This window comes from Phocoena phocoena, chromosome 16, assembly GCF_963924675.1.
Source record: "Phocoena phocoena chromosome 16, mPhoPho1.1, whole genome shotgun sequence".
Taxonomy (NCBI): Eukaryota; Metazoa; Chordata; class Mammalia; order Artiodactyla; family Phocoenidae; genus Phocoena; species Phocoena phocoena.
In genome coordinates, this window is record NC_089234.1 from 5,545,752 (window position 1) to 5,570,268 (window position 24,517).

The window sequence follows — 24,517 nt, forward strand, 5'->3', positions numbered from 1 at the left end:
CATTGTTTCTGGAACCTCAACTGCCCTTCCTAATACAAGTTTGGTGGCCTGGTGGACACAGGCCACATCCCCACTGCCGCTTGTCTTCGCCAACGCAACTTGATTTATGACGCTTCCCAACCCGCCGCCACCTCTACCCCACACCGAGGAGGAAATAATTCCAGTCCTGTGACATTTCCTCCAGGATGGGGGCTCCAGACGACTTTCCATCATTCATCCCCACCAGTGAAGAATTTTTAGGGCACTCCTAACATAGGACCAATTTTTGCCTCTGAAGTATGACCACGAGCTATTGTATTAACATGTTCTATACAGATATTGAAGACAGATGAGATAAAAGTATGTACAAATAAAAGATGTACTCTTTCCCCACCCCTGTGGACACCAGCATGTCTGTGCAAGTGTCCAGACCAGGTTTGGAGGCCATTGTCCCAGGGCCACCAGACTTCAGGAGCCTTGAGAGCAGGCACCATGCTTGGTTTCTTTCTTAAATTATTTTTAACTGTGGTGAAATACACATAACATAAAAGTTACCATCTTAACCATTTTATGCGTACACTTCAGTGACATTACGTACACTAACATTGTTGTGTAAGCCTCACCACCATCCATCTCCAGAACTCTTTCATCTCGCACAACTGAAACTCCATAACCATTAAATAATAGCTCTCCATTCCCCTCTCCCCCAGCCCCTGACGACTATCGTTCTACTTTCCACCTCTATGAATTTGACCACTCCAGGTACTGCATATAAGTGGAGTCATAGAGTTGTCCTTTTGCATTTGGCTTATTTCACTTAGCATAATGTCTTCAAGATTCATCCATGTTGTAGCACGCGTCAGAACATTTTCTTTTGTGGCTGAGTAATGTTCCATCATATAGATAGACCACATTTTGTTTATCTGTTCATCCATTAATGGACACTTGGGTTGCTTCCACTTGGCTGTTGTGAATAAGGCTGCAATGAACATAGGTGTACAATATCTCTTTGAGACCTTGCTTTCTGTTCTCTTGGGTGTATACCCAGAAGTGGAATTGCTGGATCACGTGATAATCCCACGTTTAATTATTTAAGGATGCGCCATATTGTTTTCCACAGTGTCTGCACCGTTCTACCTTCCCACCAAGGGTGCACAATTCAGGGACCGTGTTTCACTTAACCTTGTGTTCCTCCTGCTTAGAACTGTGCCTGTTCATCAGAAAGTGTCCGTGATGGAGTGAACGCCTGAGCAAGAGGCAGCCTAGTTTCACTGAAATTCTGGGAGAGTTGGCGGGGGGAGGTAAGAGCTTCAGCTTCAGCAGGGACAAGGTGGGCTGGCAGCAGGGAAGTCTGGATGCTGGGCGACAGGAGGCTCCACCCGGTGGGACCTGCACTTGACTCTGAATTATTCATTTTCTAGCTAAGACGCCAAAGGGGCTGCCACTCCTTTCTTCAGAGGACTCAGGTTGTACCTTTGAAAACTGTTTTAGCCTTTGCCATTGGCTGGCAGGGTGGATGCTTCATGTAAACCTCCCCCTTCCCCAAAACAAACCCTCAGACTTTCTGTTTTCTTCTTTTTGGAAAGGGCACTGGATGGTCTGGCCCTATATTCCTGGTTCATTTCATTTCTCCAAAACAAGGCTGTTTTCTTGGTTATGAAACAGTGAATCCGGTGTTATGGTCAGTAAGCACTTTAGAACTCTCATTGCCACGTTAACTTAATGTTAACTCTACTATCGCATAGTATTATAACTTGTGTCTAAATTCAGATTGGGATAGAAATTACTTAAATTGTGGAGTTGCTTCTTATTTCACATTGTAATAGGAAATGTTTCTATGAATTCAGCTACCTAAGATAAAATGAATAGTTTTCTTTTTTTTTTTCTTTCCCTTTTCTGGTTATTGTTCGTGTACTCAAAATTCTGATCGATGAGTTTGCATGTGATGCTGATGCTGACCGTTTTGAACGATCCCGTTGAAAACCAGCCCCTCTTCTTTCTTCAGCCCTTTTTTGGAGAGGGTTATTTTCCCTCAGTGTCCTGTGTTATACTGACCTAAGGGAAGAACGGGGAACAGGGAGAAATAAATGTCTGTCTAGTGAAAAAAAAATAGGGCCGTCAACCAATTTGAATGTTAACTGTAGGATGAGAAGCACAGAGAAACCTTAGCAAAGGCAGAAGGCAGGAGCAAGGAAACCGAAGATGGGGAGAAGAAAGCATGCAGGAAACCCGAGGAGGCGCCCTTTGTGATCAGCTCCAGGGAGGAGGGATGGAATCCGAGGTCCATCCCCTCGGATGATGGGCTGGCCAGGGACACAGGCCGGGCAATGCGGCCAAGGGTGAAGAGCCCCAAGACTGAGAACCTGGGGACATGAGAAAGGGGAGAGAGCGAATTTGCACCTTGAGGTAGCCTCGCCCCACACCTGGGGCCCGGGCGCAGGAAGTTGGCACGGTGGACAGGTGCATGCTGGACATAGACACTGGCCAGACTGGTCCAGCAGGCTTCATCTCCTGTCAGCGAGGATGCTACAGTTTGTTTGTCACCCTTGGCCTGTGGCGGCCTCTCAGACAGGTGCTGAGGAGGGCAGGGGGAGGGGCAGTCCACCAGGTGATCAAGATGGAACACACCTGGATAAACAACAAGGTCCTACTGTGTAGCGCTGGGAACTATATTCAATATATCTTGTAAACTAGAATGGAAAAGAAAAAATGAAAAGGCTATTAAAGCTGAGTGTTAGAAAAAAAGAAAAAGAGGGAACACACCTGAGGAGATCGGGCAGGTGTGGGCTTCCTAATGGGCGTGAGATCACTTCAAATGCAGCTTAGAAAGGAAATCCTGTTCTAAAGAGGTGTGCAAGGGCTTCCCTGGTGGCGCAGTGGTTGAGAGTCCGCCTGCCGATGTAGGGGACGTGGGTTCGTGCCCCGGTCCGGGAAGATCCCACGTGCCGCGGAGCGGCTGGGCCCGTGAGCCATGGCCACTGAGCCTGTGTGTCCGGAGCCTATGCTCCACAGCGGGAGAGGCCACAGCAATGAGAGGCCCGCGTACCGCAAAAAAAAAAAAAAAAAAAAAAAAAAGAGGTGTGCACTTTGCTAAATTATATTCAAATCTCTTAATAGAAAGCTATTGCCCCAAGAGGGAGACGCCTATAGCAGGGTGAGGGAGTTACCCATTCACGGGCACAGATGGAGTTCGGACAAAGGCTGGAGATACCCATGCTGGCAAACTTTGTAGAAGTGGCGGGAAGAGCAGCTTTGCTGTTACGGAGTCTGTTCCTTTTGCTGGCACCCTGACAGGGATGCCCCCGTAGGGATGCCCACTGGGGCAAAATCGGCTAGGCCTACACTTCCCTTTACTGGTTCTGAGTCAATAAGAGATAGCCTTATACTCTCTCGGCATGTGTTTCAAAATAACACCTCGGTGATACTTCCTCAGGCTTACACCCCCTTGAACACAGGTTGGAATCAGAGAAAAACCTATAGCAAGGCATTCAGTCTCTCTGTGACCTGTCTGAGTGTTTGACAATCCTTCACCCTGATTCCTCCAGGAGAAGGTTGCTGACCCTCAAGCAGGACCATGGAAATAGTTCCTGGGCCTCTGAGTCATACCAGGTACTCTGAATGGTGATTAACTCAGCATTCTGTGAGGAAGGTTGATTCGTGGCCTCTGGCAGTCTCCTTACGCACAGGCTTCATTCCCTATTCCTCCGTGTAGATGCATTTGTGACCACACTATCACACGTAACCAACGGTTACTGGGATTCTGTTCTGAGCAGGGCACTGAGCTAGCTGGACATTAGGAGGACCCAGCGGAGATTCTGATACTTATCCCATTGAGAGCAGAATGGGCACCACCAAAGTGCCTGGGGGACAGATTTCAAGGTCAAAGATGAGACAGGAGAGGTCCCTGAGGGACCTAGAGGTGAGGTGTCAAGGGGACACCATAGGCGATTTGGAATTGGGTCCAGCCCGGGTTCTCCTGAGAGCAGAGCCTGCAGAAGCTGACCTGGGATGTGTACCCAGGAGCGGGCATGAGGGAGGAACCAGGGAGGGAAACTGAGAAGATGGGAAGGCCAGGGAGAGGGTCTGTGGGGCAGGCACCCTGGGCAGCTGGTACTCCGTCACCAGCCCTGTGGATGAGCCTTAGGAAGCACAACTCAGGCCTGTCCCTGGGCATCCGCCAGCCCCTGATCCCACTGACCCAGGTGGCCCTGCTGGTTGCCCTGCACAAAGCTGGCCAGAGCTGCACAGAAAGAGGAAGACGGGGTGGAGAGGACTGGATGGCGCCACAAGAGATGTGCGATTCAGAGTCCGAGGGCTCCAAGCATGGCCTCAGGTGCAAGGTCTGCATGTAACTCCAAGCCACGCCTTTCCAGATATTGCTGAGAATGTCTAATCCCTGTAAGTCCTTCTCTTAGGGCAACCCCCCCAGCATCCACATTCATAACAGCCTGGCATAACCCTATCGTTCATCCGAGCTTCAGGCAGTGGAAAGGGGGCAGGGAAGGAGGGGCATGGAGGAAGGCAGGCAGGGAGGAGGAAGCAACCTTGAGATCCACCACCAGCGGCACCACGCCGTGCTCTCCTGGGCTTCACGTTCTTGGGGGTGAGGGAGAGACTGTAGGAAACAGTCATAGATATATATGTTGGGATAAGAAGTAACATGAAGAAGAACCGAGTAGGGCAAGGGAGGTGTTTGGTCTGGGAGGGTCCATTCCAAAGACGGCATCTGAGTTGGGGGCCGAGTAAAGCGAGGAGAAGCTGAGCAGATGTACAGGGACGGGGGACCAGGTGGGAGTGTGATTAGCAAGTCACAGTAGCAAGTAGCTCTTCATAGAATCATCTGGGTCAGGCTCCCCTCTCCTCCCCTCTAACTCTTTCAGCGCATTCCATGGGGGCAGGGGCTGTGCTGCCTTGTTCTCGGCCATAGTCTTAGCTACAGTCAAAGCCAGAGTCCTAGGCTGGTCCGAGCCTGGTGCCCAGCACTTGGGACCGTTCACTGCAAGGTGCACACACCTGGCGGCCATACCGCTTTCCCGGGGCGCACCAAGCCCGAGCATGTACAGCAGCTGGGTTACAGGCTAGAGAAGCGGGTTTGGTCTTTGGGGCTGACTTTCCTGCTTCACTGGGGACTTCCTAGGATTGCGGATCTTAGAGGTCACGGAGAGTGGTCAGGGTCAATGGAAGAGGTTCTGCACTTCGTCTGAGTCCTGGCTCTACCACTTACCAGCAGGGGCCTCACCTGCTCATCTGTAAAATGGGAATCAAGATCATCCTCTCACACTCACAGTGCCGTGAGAACTAAACAGGGCAATGAGTGGGACGATGCTTGGGAAAGAGCAGAGTGATGGAAAATGTCATCATTGGGGGTGCCGGAGAGCTGAGCCCTGTTTCCCAGACCCCCCGCTCCATCCAATTTGAATCCGGAGATTCTGATCCAGGGGCCGGGCAGGGCCTGAGGGTACGTGGTTTCACAAGCACCCAGTGCTTCCGTAGCACAGGGAGGTTCGGTAACCCTGGGCTAGTCTACCTGCCACAGTCAAAGCAGGGGTCTCCTCTCTGGCTCACGGTTACAGAGTGAGCTCACTGCCTCACCAGAGGTCTCATTTCAGGGGGCTGCACACCTTTTCTGTCAAGGGCCAAACAGCAAATCTTTTTGGCTTTGGAGGCCATACAGTCTGTGCTGCATCCACTCAACTCGGCCAACCTGCGAAGAGCAGAGGCACGTACACAAATGGGAGTGGCTATGTGCCAATAAAACTTTATTTACATTTGGCCCACAGGCCATAGTTTACAGGCCTCTGGTCTTATTTACTGATGGACAGCTGAGGTGGCTAGAAAGTTCTTATATTTATGTGAAATGACCTAAAAGGTAACTTGTACCAGGCCTATTTTATTTTCAGAAAACGCACATGGACCATTGCACATCTTCTGTGGATGTGTTTGTATGTGTGTTTGTGTGTGTGTGTGTGCAAATACAATCATTACACGGAACTGGTTTTCATGATGTCTGGGAAACCAGGAAACTGCCCACACTGGTTGCTGGTCTTACTGTGTGAGGATGACCCAATTGGCCACCTGTATTTCCTTGGAGAGAACCTTGGAGTTACCACTTTGGTACCCAGCAAGGGGATCCTCTGGGGGCTCAAGGAAAGCCCATCTTCTGACCAGGACAGGACAGGGGCCTGACTGCCAGTGGGTGCATGTGGAAGGCCATTCTCTGTCAGTAAGTGTCAGCTGTGGCCTGGGATGAGGCCTCACCCACACAGGTGCCTGCCACTCTGCACTGAGGGTGGGGTCTGGTTGCCTCCCAAGCAGCTGCCTGCCTGCTGTCCCCATGGGAGGGAAGGTCAGGGTTGGGATTCCCAGAGGTTGGCAGTGGCCACAGTATCTGCTGGTGCTAGGCCTGTGGTCTCCCCTGGGGCTTGGGTGTTTTCCCGATAAATACTGGATTTCAGGAATTTGTTCAACACACTCATTAATTCATACAAGCAAGGAGACCTGGCAAAGAGTGACAGTCAGTGTATCTGTGAGAGGAAATCTGGGAGGAGTGGAGTCCTCTCTCGGGGCAAGGCCATAACCCCCCCTCCTCCCCCCGCCACGTTGTTCATTGCCCACAGCCCGGCCTGGCATCCGTTTCTCGTGGCTGACACTAAAGGTTTTCCTTTTGGGTAAAATTGACCGTGGATGTAAATACCAAATTGATTTTTTTATTTCCTTAAAGTTTCAACCACAGTCTTCACAATGCCCTCATGCTTGCCAAAATATATACTTAAAAATCAAACACAGTTTCTAACAAAGTCATAGGTTTTCTTTATTCAAAATCTATTCAGGGGCTTCCCTGGTGGCGCAGTGGTTGAGAGTTCGCCTGCCGATGCAGGGGACACGGGTTCGTGCCCCGGTCCGGGAGGATCCCACATGCTGCGGAGCGGCTGGGCCCGTGAGCTGTGGCCACTGAGCCTGCGTGTCCGGAGCCTGTGCTCCGCAACGGGAGAGGCCACAGCAGTGAGAGGCCCGCGTACCGCAAAAAAAAAAAAAAAAAAAAAAAAAAATCTATTCAGACATTGGAGAGAAAATATGAAGATACCATTTGTTGTCTTCAAATAACTCATTCCTCCCAATGAGTTTGAAGGAGGGCTGTGTGATCTCTCCCTTGTGGGTTGCTTTGGTTTTCACCAGTATTAAAAGTGGCTTTGAATGGGGAATTGGAGTAGCTGGCCTAGAGCTGAACACCCAGCGGTGCAAAGTCAATGATTTTTGAAGGCTTGCAAAGGGGGAGAAAATGAATCTTGTAGATGAATATGGCAATGTGGTTGGTGCCACTGCTCCAGTTTTCTCCTTGGTTTTGCCACTTCCTTTTGGAAAGTTAGGAGAAACATCAAATTATTGTAGTTTCCAAACATTGTATAGTGAAGCGGAAAAAAAGTTTTTTCCATTTACAGAAGAGAAAAAGTATACAGTTTTGGTAACCCCAGGGACCGATTTGGGGAAATTAAACAGGATCTGATGCTTCATGACAAAATGTGTACATGGAAAGTGAAAAGTGAAGGCCTTCCGTTGACTTTTGTGCATGTAAGGCCAGCCATGGGAGAAAAAGTATACCATAGGAGAAAAGATCGTTGATACCTTTTCATTTTATTCATCCATTGAACAAATAACTATTGAGAACCTGTAACTGATCACTGAAATGATCACCCCTTTTCCATGCATTGATGCTAAAACCCAGCACAGCTGAATGATTTGCAAGGGAATGGGGTTCATCAGGTAAACTTACATTCTCTTCCTACCTTAAAAGGTGCAGGATCCCATAATCAGCCATATTATTCCCAATTCTTTTGTTTTGTTTTAGAACCCCAGCGGGTAGGGATTAAGAGGAGGAGAAATACATTGCGTCATTTCTACTACAGCCCTTGTGAATTTCACACTTTTTTTTTTTTTTTTTTTTTTTTTTTTTTTTTGCGGTACGCGGCCTCTCACTGTTGCGGCCTCTCCTGTTGCGGAGCACAGGCTCCGGACGCGCAGGCTCAGCGGCCATGGCTCACGGGCCCAGCCGCTCCGCGGCACGTGGGATCTTCCCGGACCGGGGCGTGAACCCGCGTCCCCCGCATCGGCAGGTGGACTCTCAACCACTGCGCCACCAGGGAAGCCCCACACATCTGTTTTAAAAGGATGATTGTTTAGATGCTCTCACAGCAAGCACTGTGCCTCTGAGAGAAAACTTCAGCTCCCACCTGATGAGTAAAGCACCCGTAAATAAAAATGTCATTTTCCCCAAAAGGGAAATCAAATTATGAAATATAATTTGAAGAAATATAATTTGAAAGAAATCCATAGTCATCTGTTTTTATTGTCGCCTAATGCTTTTAGTTCTGCACAGGCCCTGCAGAAAATCAGCTCTGAAACTGCATAATTAGGATGTCTTCCATAGTCGTAAATGCTAATCTTATTGGAGAAGAGATTAAGAATTCATAGGCATAAATTCCTGGCATCAGGTACCTATAGTTCCTTTTCTTTTTGAATAATTCATTATTTAAATACTTCATTGGATACCCTATACAACCCTACATGTTGTATCTGGGGCAAGGGAGAAAGAAGAGATTAATTTCACATATATTTCAACACTAAATACCTTCAAGGCTTATTCATGTTGATTTGGTGTCGGTGAATTGCAATTGCTAACAATGGTACAGCTTTAGTTAGTTACCTCAGGGACCAATTTGGGGAAATTAAGTAGGATCTTCTGCAGGACATTAATAAGGTCAGGGGACTAACTTTTATAGATGACTGAGTATTTGGTTTAAGAAAAAAACAGCAAAAGATTCAGGTAGTTGTTTTCCAGAAAGAGTGATGATTATTTGCAGTAAATATGGCTTCAGTTAAGGCCTCCCCTTCTTGGCTGTGACACTTTATGGCAAAATGTATGCACAGAGAGTGAAAAGTGAAGGCCTACGGTTCACCTTTGTCCATGCAAGTTCAGCCATGGGGGTTTGGCAGCCCATCAGGCATCCTTCGAGACTGCAATGTCCTTTCTTCTTGAGGGTTTCTCAGGGTCTCCATCAGCCGATGCAAACCTCCCTCATTGGGAGCACTCCCTGTGCTCTTGCTCTGGGGACCTGCTTGTCGGGCATCTGTCCCACTGCTGGGCGGTGAGCCCTTTGTGGAAGCAAAGTGTCCCTTTCATCTGTGTGTCTCTGCTGCCTGTACAGCGCCCGGCACCGAGAAGCACGTCACGTGTGTTTGTTTAATAAAATAATGGATTTTCAAGGACTAGCCCAGACTCTGTTGGTTGCAAGTGACAGAAACTCCAATAGTTTAAGCCAAAGGAGAAAGTTGTAGAAAGATACTAAGAGAAAGTATAATTTTCTAAATATATAGTTTATTTATTCAGGTGTACAGCAAAGTGATGCAGTTATACATATACATGTATCCATTCTTTTCCAAATTCTTTTCCCATACAGGTCATTACAGAACACTGAGCAGAGTTCCCTGTGCTACACAGTAGGTCCTTGTTGGTTATCTATTTTAAATATAGTGGTGTGTATATGTCAGTCCCAGAGTTTCACATACACTGACTACCTGACACAAAGTTCACACCAAACTGCTTGGCGGGGAGGTTATCTCTGTTTTGCATTTGGGGAAGTCGTCAAGGCTGTCCTGCCCTGGTTCCGGTCACCACTGCATGGTGGAGGGAGTCCTAGAATTGGGCTCTCATGACGTCCCGTTCAGTCCATTTCTCCTTAACCATCTTCCTTACTTATTATTCAAATAATATGCCTGGCAATTTACCACTTTGAAAATCTTTGCCTTTTGAGGGTGACTACAGCTGGGGTCTGTGGAGCACACGCCCAGTGCCAGGCTGCCCCAAGCCCTTTACCCGTGCCAGCCCTCCATCTCCGCAGAAGCCCAAGGAGGGAGGCACTACGGTGACCCTATGAAACGGATGGGGAGACCGAGGCAACGGTAGTTTGCAGTTCACCCGAGGTTGCAGGGCCAGTGCTGGGAGCCCCAGAGAGAGCTGAGTCTTCTGACTCAGAGACTGTGCTTCCCGATGGGGCATTGATGGGGCTGTGGAGATGGTGGCCCCGCTGGGAGTGAGCGTGCTAGTTCCAGGGCTGTTGGAAGGACCTGAGCCCCTTCCTCAGCCGCCCAGCCAGGAGGAGACTCTCTCTGCAGGGGGCCTGCTGCCTCCCCTGGGGTGGGGGACGGCCCTGGGCGGGAAGCCGCGCTCTGCTGTGTCCACGCACGGCCTGGATTGACCCACTCTTACATTCAGGGGTGTCAGAGCCGCTAGGGGCTTGTTGATAACTGAACTGAAGCGCAGGGGAGGGGCTTGTCTGTAAGTCATCACACGCTACTGTGTTTGGGGCCCCATCCCCTGACTGTGCCCTTTCCATCCCGCTGACTCTCCACCAAGCGTCGCCCCCTCCGGGCCTCTGTCCTCTTCCTATGATGAGGGACCAAGTCCGACGGTCCTGAGGTTTCCGACCAGTCTTACTGACCAAGAATTCCCGAGACCTGCTGAAGGTCACACTGACACCGAGGCCCCCTAGAACCCAGTTCCTTTGCCGGGTTTCCGATTAACTTCTCTACCCAAAACATACCCACGTGTTCTCCTCAAACGTGAGGCGTATCCGAGAAAAGCGGGGGGATTGTACTGGGCGGAGCGGGCGCGCAGCTGCCAGCGCTCAGCTGTGACCTGGAGACCCTGAGTTTGGGACCAGAGCGCGGGGGTCAGAGGTCGCGCTCCGCCATCAGGGTCGGACAGGTGCTGTGGTCTTCACGGCGGAGAGTGAGGCAAGAGGTGGTGGCGGCCTTCTCCCCGGGGCCCTCCAGGCCCTCGGGTTTTGGGCTGGCGAGTGAGCTCGGGGCCCGGGGACTGGCAGGGGGCCGGGCCCGGCCCTTGAGGCGGCCGCGAAACTCTCCCCATCCCCGCCTCCGAGACCTCATGGGGGCGGCCGTGGTCTCCACGGGTCATGGTTCTCGGGGCCCAGCCCCCTGTTTGGGCGGCCTGAGGAGCCTGAGGGCCGGGGGGTCCTGGGCGCCTGCCTCCCTCGGTGATGATGGCTGGGCAGGGTCTGGGGACCTGGCCCTGAGGGCGCCGCCAGCTGGGAGCGGCCTCTTCAGCCGGGCCTGGGCATTGGCGGGAGGACCCGGACTGGGTGCTGGACGAGGGCTCCCGGGGGGGGGGGGGGGTGTAACCGGCCCCCGCAGGCACCCCTTCCTCTTAGCCAGGCCTGGCCCTCAGAGTGTGAAAGTCGAGCCTTGGGACCTGCCCTCTCTTGTCAGAACAGAGAATCACATTTGTTTCGGTGGAGATATACAGGAGCAGCCTGACTGGACCTCAAGAACAAAGGATCTGACACCAAGAAGTTTGCAGCTAACCACGCCCCTCCCTCACAGCTTCGGGTTTTAAAGGCATGAGCCACCGTCTCCTTCTGGGGCCCTGCAGCAAAACTTTCTCTGCTCCAAACTCCGACGCTTTGGTATCCTTTGTCCTCACTGTGCATCGGGCACACGGACTTGCATTTGGTAACAACGTGACTGCTTTCGCTGGTGGCCGCAAAGGCTGGTTAAAGCCCAGCCCTGTCTGTGGTCAAGGGAAGAGAAAGTCAGCCGTGACGATCTTAGGAGCCTCCGTAGCCACTGCTGGCTGACACGGCCTATGACAGGCGGCTCTCACCAGCGGCCAGCACCCCTCAGCCAACCTCTCATTGCTAGTCAAAGCAGTTGGATGGGCAGTGCACTGGCCTCTGTGTTGCCTAGGGTCCTTTGGTGTGCTGTGGTGACAGGAAAGACTTGGCCTTTTTTTTTTTTTTTTTCTTTTTTTAACCAGGTTTGCAGGAGCTCCTGGTTGGGAACAGTTGGGTACCAGCAAAAGCTTGTTCAGATGGTCACTGTGGGGTCTCAGGAATGGCCTTCACAGCCCCCAAAGAGCCAAGTGGTGCCCTCTTCCTTTGCTGTCCTTGTTTAATTTTAATTTCTTTATTGATTGAATTTCTTCCCTGGCTTTTTCTGGGAGCTTCCAAATCTAAGATGGCACCCCCATGCAGCTCCCTGGGGCATGTCCAGCCTGCCTCCTGGGCATCAATCTCGGTTGTGCTGTGTTTTAATTGGAAACATGACTGCCATCAGTTGGTCTTGATCTTCTCATTGACCTCCTTGGGAGAACCACAGGCAGATCCGGACGGTATTCTGTTTAAGGAATAGGGAACTCCACTGTGTGGTCTTGGGTTGGCATTTAATCTCTCGAGGTCTGTTGTCTTAACACTCACATGAGAACGTTGGCCTAAATTACCTCTGAAGTCTTTTCTATCCCCTACTCTGTTTTCCTTCTCGGCTTCAACATTCCCATTGCCTCCAAAGGGGCAAGTTTAACATTCCACCCTCCAAGTCCCAGCACCGCTGAGTGTGATTGGCTGAGCTCCCTCCTGCTGCAGGAAGGGTTCGGTTCTGGGCCGGGGACTGATGCTCTGTTTTCAGGAAAGTCATTTGGAATCACGTCTTCATTCAGTCTACCCCACGGCTTTCCATGTGGAGAGGGAGAACTCTTCAAGGCACGTATTTGCCAAAAGCTGAGAGGAGGCTGCCTGCAGGAGAGTCCTGTGTGGGCTCAGAGCACAGCCCGGGTGCTTGTCACCTGCCCTCTCCTGGCCCAGACCCCTGATCCAAGGCTTGTAATTCCCACTTCTTAATGACTGTGTTAACAGAAATAGTACCAAAACGTGAAACGAAGTGAAAAGTATATCATCGGCATTTCTGAAATTCAGAATCCAATAATTTTCAGCATCCTTTAAATCTCCACTATAGTAAGTCCTCTACATATGAATGAGTTCCGTTCCGAGAGCACGTTCATAAGTCCAATCTGTTCGTAAGTCCAACACAGTTAGCCTAGGTACCCAGCTAACACAATCAGCTATATAGTTCTGTATTGTAATAGGTTTATAATACTTTTCACACGAATAATACATAAAAAACAAACAAAAAATAAAGAAAACATTTTAAATCTTACAGTACAGGACCTTGAAAAGTACAGTACAGGACCAGCTACATCCTTGCTGCTTTTACACTTGCTTCCGGACATCCTGAGCTTGAAATAAAGATACTATACTACTGGACTCTATACAGTACTGTACAGTAAAGTACACAAAAGCACAACCACTTGTTGAAGACGCATGCACGTGACAATGTATGCCAGGCATGTGAACTTACGTGATTGGACATGCAAACACACGTTTGCATTTTTGAAAGTTTGCAACTTGAAGGGTTGTATGTAGGGGACTTACTGTATATTATATGTGTAGAGAGAATGTTACTGAGTCCAGGCTCGTACTGCTTGCTGCGGGACAGGCTGATAAATTGAGAGACCAGTTGTTTCAGCAACAAATAGCAACTTTATTCCAAAGAACCGCCTTCCCCAAGGTAGAGTTGTTTCAGCAACAAATAGCAACTTTATTCCAAAGAACCGCCTTCCCCAAGGTAGAGTTGTTTCAGCAACAAATAGCAACTTTATTCCAAAGAACCGCCTTCCCCAAGGTAGAGTTGTTTCAGCAACAAATAGCAACTTTATTCCAAAGAACCGCCTTCCCCAAGGTAGAATTCAGGCTTCTTTTATACTAGAAGGGGAGGGGGTGTGGTTGGTTGGTGCAGATTTCTTGGTGTCAGAATCCTTTGTTCTCACAGCTGTCCACGGAGGTCTGGTCACAATGTTCCTATAAACCTCCAAGACAAACGTTAGTCTCTGTTCTGCAACATCTTGCAACTTTTTATCTCTATATGAATGGAAAAGTGTTACACCCATAAAGGTCAGAGCCTTGAGAATGGGCTCTCTGTATATTTCACGCTCTAGGCAACATTCTTAACTTGTAGCAAAAGCAATAGAATTCAAAGGTTAAAGTAAAAGAAACAGAGCTGATTCGGAGGCGGATTTGTTCTTCCCTATGAGGAGAGCTGTGTTCAGCCTAATTTGGGCAGGAAAAAGGCAACTGTTCTTTGGAAATGATGCCTTATGTGACTCTATTACATGCTATTTGCTCACCATTTCTCTCACCTGATCCTCCTAACAGCGCTGTGAGCGGCAGGCATTATTATTCCAAGTTTCCTCATGGGGAAACTGAGGCTCTGGGTGGTGAGGGGATTCCCAGGGTTGGCTGGGGACCAGAGCCCTCAGCTAAGCCAGGGCACTCCCCCAAGTGGCAACCAGGACATCCTACCCGAGCTCTGTGTCTCTGATGCCAGCTTGTACCCATCAATGCCTCTGTGCTCGACTTTTCTTTTTCACTTGAATGTGTTTCTTATCTTCTCCAGGGCTGAGGTCACCCTTTGTGTCAGTAGCAGTCTGTTCTTGTTCCTTTCAGTCCTGGCAAGAAAAAGCAGGAATTCTAAAAAGCGGCAATTATCACTCCTGGTTCCTTTGTACAGCGCCCCGTGAATAATTTATTTGGATTCGAGGGGCTGGAGATTGAAAAACATATTGGACCTCGCGGTAACCAGGTGGATCCTGTGTTCAGAACTTGAATGCAGCGGGAAAGAGAAATGTGCCTTTGAAATCAGAGAAGATTTTGAGCGACCTGAGAACACAGGTGGAAGTGCTGGAGCCGGGCGGACAGCAACCAGAAGGAGTATTTTTATAGCACATAAAGGTCACCCTCGAGGTTCCCACGTGCAAATCCTATATTCTTTGCAGCTGGGGTTTGAGAACAACTAGGTCTGGAGCTGGAAAACTCCGGGAGAGGCCGAGCCCAGGCACTTCCCAAGTGCCTCCTGCTGCACTCGATACCTGGATTAAACAAAGAAAATTGTGTTTGCCAGGCGCGCTCGCTGAAGTCACAGGATTCCCGTATCATGCAGCCGTCTGGAATTTCTACAAAAACTCTTCAGAAGGGGTATGCTGCCCGCCACGCGGAAACAGCCATCCACCGGACTTTTCAGATCAAAACGTTTAGTACAGAGTTGAAAAACCATGTGATGGTCATGGATTTCGTGAAGAGGAACTGGTTTCCCTCCCAGAGAAGAGCCAAAGTTTGTATCATTCATATGTATCAAGGCCTGAAGACAGCTGAGCAGACAGCCAGCAGATACGAGGTAAGGTTGAATTTGGGCGTTATCAAACAGACAGGTCAGATGTTCTATCTGGTCTGATAAATCGTTGGTTTGTAGTTTTTCCTGAGGTATTTGGAAAAGACTTTCTCATCTCTTAATTTACTTCAGTTTTTGAAATATGAGGGGGCGGGAGCATAGTGGATAACTAATTTACACGTGATACATGTCTGCATCTACAACATTTAATAGTGCGCCAAACAGTTGGATACTTTGTATCCACCTTTAGAAACTGTGGTACATTTCTGGGAGTTAAATATTCTTAGCTCTGTAAATTTGCAGTCATCTCTTTTTAAAAACAAATTCCTGTTTGTTTCCTGATGGGTTTTGCAGGAGAATATCTATGCCTTGCCTCGATGAAGTTAAAGTAGAATGATTTAAGTTATACCAGTAAGAATGGGCTTTTATTTTTTTTTGAGGGTGAGCTCTTATTTTCAAGCAGAAATGACTTTTTCTGGGAGAAAAAGAACTTGGGAGATTTAGAATCTCAAAGTGAGATAAACACATCGCTCTGAAACATTTTTGTATTCTAAAACTAGAATAAGCCACAGGCAGTTATCCTTCAGAAGGTAAACACACATGAAATCTGATCAGTGCTTTATAGTACATGGACTAAATTATGAATGACGTTGTAATTGATTCCCATATAGCTCACTTACCCATCCCTTTTGATAAATGTAACATGCGAATTGCTAATGTTTTATGGAAAGGCAACCTTTCTGAATACTTATGCTGTTATTAGGAAAGGCTTCCCATGAATTCTGGCAAAAACTCCAGGTCTTTCGTGCCCCACACTGGGCTTCCTTATTCCAGAGCAATGTCAGAACCTGTTCTGCAGGGTTCAAGGCTGGCTTCTCCCAGTGCCAGCCCTGGGATTGTGAATTTCCACGTTCACCACAGAGATATAAAGACCACGGAAATAATGGTGTTAATTAAATTCAGTAATAGTTGTTCATTGGTTCGTTGCTTAATCGACCAGAGCAAGAGGTGTGCAATTAGAATATAATTGAAGGAAACCAGAGATGTTATTATTCACAAGGAATTAATCAGATGGGACAGAATTTTATCATTGTATCAATTTCACTGAGGTTATTTTTCAGTCCTCCAGAGAGAGAGAAAAACTTGTTGAATTATATCAGCTTGCTTTTTTTTTTTTTTTTTTTTTTGCGGTATGCGGGCCTCTCACTGTTGTGGCGTCTCCCATTGCGGAGCACAGGCTCCGGACGCGCAGGCTCAGCGGCCATGGCTCACGGGCCCAGCCTCTACGCAGCATGTGGGATCCTCACGGACCGGGGCACGAGCCCGTGTCCCCTGCATCGGCAGGCGAACCCTCAACCACTGCGCCACCAGGGAAGCCCTCAGCTTGCATTTTTTAAAGTGTTCATGGCTCCATTTTACACCCTCAATGGCAAAGAGCGGCTCTTGCGTTCCTTTTTTTTTTTTTCCTTCGGTATGCATAAAGCTTTGTTTATTCCTATAGTAACATTGAAGGTAACAGTGTGGAAAAGTGCATCTTTGTAGGAGATTGTAAAAAACATCTATTATACTGACAGTTGCAGCTACAGCATTTTTTTGTGTGACTCAACCCCCCGCCAAGCCACATTTCCAAATACAGCCAACAATTGAGGCCGTGTGCCTGCTGCTTGAGTGTAACCTGGAGTCTAAAGTCTTATGTTCAGGTGAGTCTGAGACCCACAGCAATCAGGCTGGTCAGCTGGACAGTCCTCACTATGTCTGTGATTTGAAAGGCAGTCCAGGCAGGGCCTGCTTCCTCCACTCAAGGGCAGGCCAAGTTTGAAAGCTCAGATAGGATCTGTGCCTCTGATCCCTCTGAATTCCGAGCTTTGTTCTTTTAGTAGCAAAAACATTTCACTTTAAAATATTCCACGTCCATTGAATTGTTCATGTTATTCCCACTGGGGCATGTCAGCCATTTAGGTTAGGAAACCCAGCAAGAAGGCAGCTTTCTTGCTTAGTTTCCAAGCTGAACTGACGAGAGCCCAATTAACAGCCTCTGGGTCCTGTTACACTTGGCCCAGTGACCCCGTCTCTCTCTCTCTCTCTCTCTCTCTCTCTCTCTCTCTCTCTCGAAGGCTCCAAGGCCATTGGTTCATCTGCCAGGGCTTGAACCATAAAGTACCTGATGGGGTGAAAAATGAGCACGGTCACTGGGGTGAGCTCTCAATGCACAAAGGTGCTAGATTAAAGGAACTGGCTGGTTCTCCAGGAAGAGTGAGTTCGGGAGATTTTGTTTCTGTAAAAACCTTATGGATTTCAAGTCCTCCTCAGGAAGACATACAGATGTATTTGAGTTGAGTTTAAAGTCTAAGGCTGGCATTTTTCTAAAACTGTGACCTTACTCCTGAGCTGTGTTAATGCTTGGAGATGCTGCCTCTCATCTGGGATGCACCTGACTCTGGCCCAGGGATGGTCCAGCCATACTCATTCCCTTGCTTAAACTGCCTTGTACCAGGGATGACAAGCATATGTACTGTCACATCTGAAAGGCAGCGGGGATTGGAAGCAGGTGGGGGTGAGGGGGCTAAAGATCATACTCTGCATGTTTGCGAAGCCTTGATCCGTGCGGACTCCAACATGCCCCAAACTATTAAAACCACTGTATGTTCAGAGCCTTTCTCCTCCTGCAGAGATACCCGATAAATTTCGGACATCAAAATAACCATAACTGGGCAAGGAGATGGATTTTTATTTGAGCTCTGGTTGCTGTCAACATTGCAAGCCTGGCCACCTTCTGAGATTGCCTGTGAAGCAGGGTGTGGACGGTTTCCCTGATGTTAGAAGGGAAGCCACGTAGAATTCAGAGACGTGCTCACATCTCCCAGAGTTGGAATGTGAGTGGGCATCTGTTAATTGATCGAGGAGACCATTCTGATGATAGGCGTGGGCTGGGGCACGTCAGCCAAGTCTCACCTATCTGTCTTCATGTAGATGACAGTTTCTAATACATTTAATCATTAGACGGACCAGGGAAAGTTTCTGTATTTGGCGATCACCATTTAGCTATGCTTCTCAACATTTCCCCAAACCTCTATCATTTCCACCTCCCCTTCCTACTCATCCTTTTTTTTTTTTTTTTTTTGGACTTGGCTGTGGTGCTCAATTCTGGCTGAATAGAAGAATCATGGCAAACTTTTATTTTTTTATATTTATCTATCTTTTTGATAATGTCTACCCTCTGAGGAGTTTAGACATATGCATGCACCCATAGTACCATCACCACAATCAAGGTACTGAACATATCCATCACTGCTAAAAATTTCCTTGTGTTCTTTTGCGTGTTGCTTTTTTGTTTGTTTTTTGGTGGTAATAACACTTACCATGAGATCTGTCTTCTTAACATAGTTTGAAGTAACAGTACCACATTGTTAAGCGTAGGCTCTATGTGGTATAGGAAAGCTCTAGGGCTTATTCCTCTCGCATAACTGAAGACTTATACCCATCGAGTAGCAACTCCACCCTCCCCCTCCCCCTCCCCCTCCCCCAGCCCCTGCAACCACCATTTTATCTTCTGCTTCGATGAATTTGCTTAGTTCTTATACTTCATATAAGTGGAGTCATGCAGGACAAATCATGCCATTTGTCCTTCTGTAACTGGTTAATCTCACTTAGCATAGTGTCCTCTGGTTTCATTCATGTTGTCACAAATGGTAGGGTTTCCTTCTTTTTTAAGGCTGAATACTATTCCAGTATGTGTATATTACATTCTCTTTATCCGTTCATCTGCAGGTAGACATTTGGGTTGTTTTCTCATGGTGACCTTTACAAACTACATATGCCTGTGGCCCAGCCAGGGCTCTTGTGACCCAGAGTGGGTGTTTGATTTTGCTGTATTCCTTTAAAGAGCATTGAACTTTGTTCTGGCATGAGGTTCCGTTCCTTGAAAACACTTTGATCCTTTTGAGCCTTACTTCTCGGCAGATTTTAGTCAAGGGCAGTGCTTCTCAATCATGGGGGATTTCGCCCTCCACCCATACCCCACAGGATGTTTGGTAATGTCTGCAGACATTTTTGGTTGTGACAACTCAGGAAAGATGCTACTGGTACCTACTGGGTAGAGGCCAGGGCTGCTTCTAAATATCCTGCAGTGCCCAGGACAAAGTCCCCTGTGCCCAGAACAAAGATCTACTCAGCCTGAAATGTCCACAGTGTGGAGGCTGAGGAACCCTGATCTCGTGCTAATTCAGGCCCACTAATTTAAAAAATTTATTTTATTCAAGTATAGTTGATTTACAATCTTGTGTTAATTTGTGCTGTACAAAAAAGTGATTCAGTTATACATATATATACATCCTTTTTCATATTCTTTTCCATCGTGGTTTATCACAGAATATTGAGTATAGGTGCCTGTGCTCTACAGTAGGACCTTGTTGTTTATCCATTCTACATATAATCGTTTGCATCTGCTAACCCCAAACTCCCCTTCCATCCCTTCCCCAGCCTCCTTCCCCCTTGGCAACCACAAGCCTGTTCTCGATGTCTGTGAGTCTGTTTCTGTTTCGTAGGTAAGTTCATTTGTGTCAATTTTAGATTCCATGTATAAGTGATATCATATGGTATTTGTATTTCTTTTTATGACTTACTTCACTTAGTATGGTAATCTCTAGGTCCACCCATGTTGCTGCAGATGGCGTTATTTCATTCTTTTTTTATGGCTGAGTAGTATTCCGTTGTATATATGTACCACATATATATATTTATCTGTCGATGGACGTTTAGGTTGGCTATTGTGAGTGGTGCTGCTGTGAACATAGGGTTGCATACATCTTTTCGAATTATAGTTTTGTCTGGATATATGCTCAGGAGTGGAATTGCTGAATCATATGGTAGCTCTATTTTTAATTTTTTGAGGAACCTCCGTACTGTTTTCCATAGTTCAGCCCCACTATTAAGGCATGATCCTTGTGAGGACTCAACTTAATGTCCCATGTACGTGAGATCTTTCCACCAGGGCCAGTGGAAACACAAACGGTTTCCAGCTCTGGGTGAGGCTCTGGGAGTGTCCAACTTACTACTGTCTGGCAGTTCTTTTCCTGGATTCAGGCACTTTTCCCTTAAGCATGTGCAAGTGAGTATTTGGCCAAAGACTGCTGGGCCCCTGGCAGCTTGCTAGAAACTCTCTTTCCTTGCTGTTCCTTGGTACTTGGATGCACAAATTCTAGCTACCTCACCCTCTCTGAATCCGCACCCCTGCCCTGTCCACTCAGTGAGGGTCTCTCGAGCGTCCCCTTCCCAATACACAGCCTGGAAACTGCTTCTAGGTGGGGACGATTGTAGGGCTCACCTCTCTGGTTACCCCTCGTAGCCCCGCATTTCTTGTGCCCAGTGTCTGGAAGCAGTTCTTCATAGCTTTTGTCTGGTTGCTCCATCATGACCGGAAGTAGGTGTGTCTGCCCAGGTGGTTTTGATGCCCCACTGGAGTTGAGAAATGCCACTCTGGGCTTTGATGGATGTTTTCCAGTGGTTGAAGTGAACCCTTAGGTAGTATGAAATAAAAGCACTCAAGTTTTAAGTGCTTGGGCTTCAAGCTTTATTTTATTCAGGGAATAAAGAAGTCACTGAGGCCAAACAGAAGGTGACACAAACATTCCCTTTCTTCTCACAATGATCAGAAGGTGCAAAACGATTTACCTATTTCCCAACCAAGCTGAAGAGACTTAGCCAGATCAGAGTCTTCTGAGTTTCACTTTTCTTTCTGAAGACTTGGCCTCCGAGTGGGATTTTCCCTGGGATATGCTGGTGGCTCTGGCTACACAGAAGGCACTGAGCCCTCCAGAGTCAGGACTGAGAAAAGGACATTTCGCAAAGGACAATAAATATTTCAATTAGCTTTGCCACCCAGTGACCAGGTCAGAAACCTCTGCCTCATGCGCAAGACCTGAGAGTGTACTTGGTGATCCTCCTAGAATCTCCTAGAAGCTTCAACACTCATCCATTGACAATGGCTGGTAGCCTCTGTCCAGATGCAGGAGGAAGGAATCCAAGAGGCAAAAGGTGGAGCGACCACCCTTGGGAATCAGTGCTGCCCATTTGCCACACCAGCCCCTCCCTGCTCCTGCCAATGGGAGGCTGGCCGTCAGGGGGCGAGGTCCTGAAGAGGCACGAGAGATCAGAGGTCTGAGATGAGTTTTGATGTGTCAGGAAGCACACCTGGTGACTGAGGTCTCCAGATTAACTGCACTGTGAATGTCTGTGAAAGATGAAGTGCAAGTTGATCTGGAATATTTACAGCCAAGCCTCCTAAGACCTATCTGACATCATTTGGCCAACTTCCATCAGGAAATTGTGCATGGGTGGAGGGACTACGTCCACATTTCAGCCAAACCAAGGCAGGAGAGATGGTAGATGAAAGGGGGGTGTGACCAAGACCCAGGCCATTGGATGGAGTCTTTCTGGGGTCTTTTTTTTTTTTTTTTTTTTTTTGCAGTACGCCGGCCTCTCCCCGCTGTGGCCTCTCCCGTTGCGGAGCACAGGCTCCGGACGCGCAGGCTCAGCGGCCATGGCTCACGGGCCCAGCCGCTCCGCGGCATGTGGGATCTTCCTGGACCGGGGCACGAACCCGTGTCCCCTGCATCAGCAGGCGGACTCTCAACCACTGCGCCACCAGGGAAGCCCTCTTTCTGGGGTCTTGATAGCTGAGTGACCTTGGCAAGTTTCCTGACCTCTTTGAGCCTTAGTTTCCTCATCTGTGTTCATGGGAACCATGGTGACATCTGCCTTATAGGATTGCTGGGAGGAATAAGGGAGATGCTCTATATAAAGGCTGAGCCTTGGGCCTGGCACGGAGGCAGCATTCTGTAAAAGTGAGTCGTCGTTGGTGTTCAAGTTCCAATGTGCCTTTTTCTGTCATCCCCAACTTTGAAGCAAAGCCATGGCATGAAGACATGGCCCCTGGACCCAAGCTAATTGTGACTAGTGCTTTGAGGATGCTGCCCCTGTACCAGAAGTCCTGTTTCAACTGGGTGAACATCCCCTTCCTAGCTTCTCCTCACTGAAAGTGCCAGGTGACAGGGACTTATGACCTCCTGTACCCTTGACTCTGTTCCCCGAGCAATTCAGAGATTAGTCACTAATTTGTCCTTGAGCTGAATGCACAGTTTCTACTCAGAACCCACCCAGTCCTGTGGTCAGCTGCAAGTTCCCTCTGACAACAGATTATTGAGAATGTGTGTTCACACACATCTGATTCCTGCCTGGTAAAGCCAGGGTTAAGTCAGGGCATTTTTTCATGTAAGTTATACCCTCTCTTGAAGACCTACCAGGATCTGAATGGGGTTTGTCACCTCATAAAGCATTGAATTGCCCTCATACTTTAGTGTCCTTCAGAATCCTCAAGAGACCTTTCTAAGAATGTAGACCCCTGGGCTCTGGGCAAGGATGGGGTCCAGAAATCTCTGGTTCTTTTTATTTTTTTTGAAGCTTTTAGATTTTATTTTAAGTACATTGGGAAATCATTGGAGAGTTTTAAGCAGAGGAGTGACATGTTCTCATTTTTAAAATTGAAGTATAGCTGATTTACAATGTTGTGTTAGCTTCAGGTATACAGTGAAGTGATTCAGTTATGCATGTATATATATATTCTTTTTTGTGTCCTTTTCCATTATAGGTTATTATAAGATATTGAATATGGTTCCCTATATTCAATATATAGCTATGCAGTAGGACCTTATTGTTTATCTATTTTATATATAATAGTTTGTATCTGCTAATCCCAAACTCCTAATTTATCCCTACCCCCCCTTCCCCTTTGGTAACCATAAATTTGTTTTCTATGTCTGTTTCTGTTTTGCAAATAAGTTCATTTGTATCATTTTTTTAAGATTCAGCGTATAAGTGATATCATATGATACTTGTCTTTGACTTGCTTACTTAGTATGACAATCTCTAAGTCCATCCATATTACTGCAAGTGACATTATCTCATCTTTTTTATGGCTGAGTACAAAAAATCTGTTTAACATAAAAACCAGGTGATTCTGATACAGGTCTGAAACCTTGATCTGGAAGTTTCGGACCAATGTTTTCCAACCACATGAACCAAAGAGAAAATGACAAAGAAACCTGTGCGAATTGCCTGTGTTGAGAAAGCCGGTGTGAAGGGGCATGGCGGGGGCGGGGTGGGGGGAGATATGATCGGAGAGCAGAGTGGCTGGACCACTCCGTGCAAGGAGAGTTGAGATGGGGATGGAACAAAGGGGACTGTGTTGTTTGGTCCCTGAATTGCCTCATTGATCCTCACCACAGCTGTGCGAGGCACATGAGCCCTGTTTTTCCAGAGAGAAAATTCTGCGAGGCCCAGATAGATGATGCAGGCCGTGCAGAGACACAGTTAGGAGCGGCAGAAGGGAGCTTCTACCTTAGTGACATCTTCCTCTGAGGTTGTGTTTCTTAAGGTGTTGGGGGAGAAGAGAGGGAAGCAGCCTTTGTCCTGACAGCAATAGCTGGGGACCTAGGGGACTTCAGAGTTGGTCCTAGAGAAAGTAAACCATGCCAGAATCGGGTGGGAAGAGGCAGTAGAGAGCCCACTGACTCTCTCCTTCTGCTTTAGGCATCTTTCCTTCCCGTGGCTTTTTCATTAAGCACCTTCTTCTGGTTTATAAGTCCCACATGGGTTCTCAGTGCCCTCTGTTTTCACTCTCCCAGGTTCTCTTCCCTTTCTAGTGGAGCAAATGGACAAAAGAGGAAAGAGTGGGCTGGATCATTTTAAAAAAAGTATCAAGGACCTACTATGTTCCAGGAACTGTGCTTGGTGCCAGGGACACAGAGTTGCAAAAGGCAGGGTTCCGGCCCCTTCTCATCGTCTGGTCAGGGAGGCAGCCAATGAATGCCAAGTCAGGGGGTCTACAGAGAGCTGTAGACCCAGAGGACTCAGCGAGACTGCACAGGGGAGGAGACCTCCGGGCATGTGCTTCGTGGGAGATTGGGAGTTTCCCAGGACCAGCAGGGAGGGTGAGAGTGTGGGGTAAGAATGGAGAAGGGGAAGGCATTTCAGACAGCTGGAATGGCAACTTCTAAGTGGTGCACAGGCAGGCAGAACCTACACAGAACTCAGTAATCTCTAGAACTGCGGCTAGAATTCACAGGATGTAGTTCCTGAGAGGAGGGAGCCAGGCAGAGAAGGCACTCCAGACATTTCCTTCACGTTCCCTTGAGGCTGCAGATGAAGGCCAATTTATGCCGTGAAACTTCACGAGGCCAAAGAACAACTGGCAAGGGAAGGACGGTTACTGGGAAGCTCTCGGATGAACACTTCTCAGTGCTCACTTGGGGCCACGGATCACTGAAGTTCCCCACCATCCAGAACATAGTGGCCTCATTGAATGTATGGTAACTTCAGTAGAGATTCTAGAGGGGTTCTGCCTTGGGAGTCTGCTAAACCAGCCCTAGATTAAAGGCTGTCTTAGGTCCATCCTATAGCAATTTAAAAC

The 24,517-nt window shown here is 47.9% G+C and overlaps 1 protein-coding gene across 2 annotated transcripts in view; it reads left to right on the plus strand.

Annotated features, from left to right (window-relative positions):
• Positions 1 to 14,817: 14,817 nt before the first annotated feature.
• Positions 14,818 to 24,517, plus strand: part of C16H10orf90 (chromosome 16 C10orf90 homolog) — a 231,691-nt gene continuing 221,991 nt past the window's right edge. For both annotated transcript variants that reach the window (XM_065894516.1, XM_065894518.1), the window contains exon 1: positions 14,818 to 15,057. In XM_065894516.1, coding sequence (XP_065750588.1) covers positions 14,818 to 15,057 — 240 coding nt within the window. The remainder of the gene's footprint in view (positions 15,058 to 24,517) is intronic.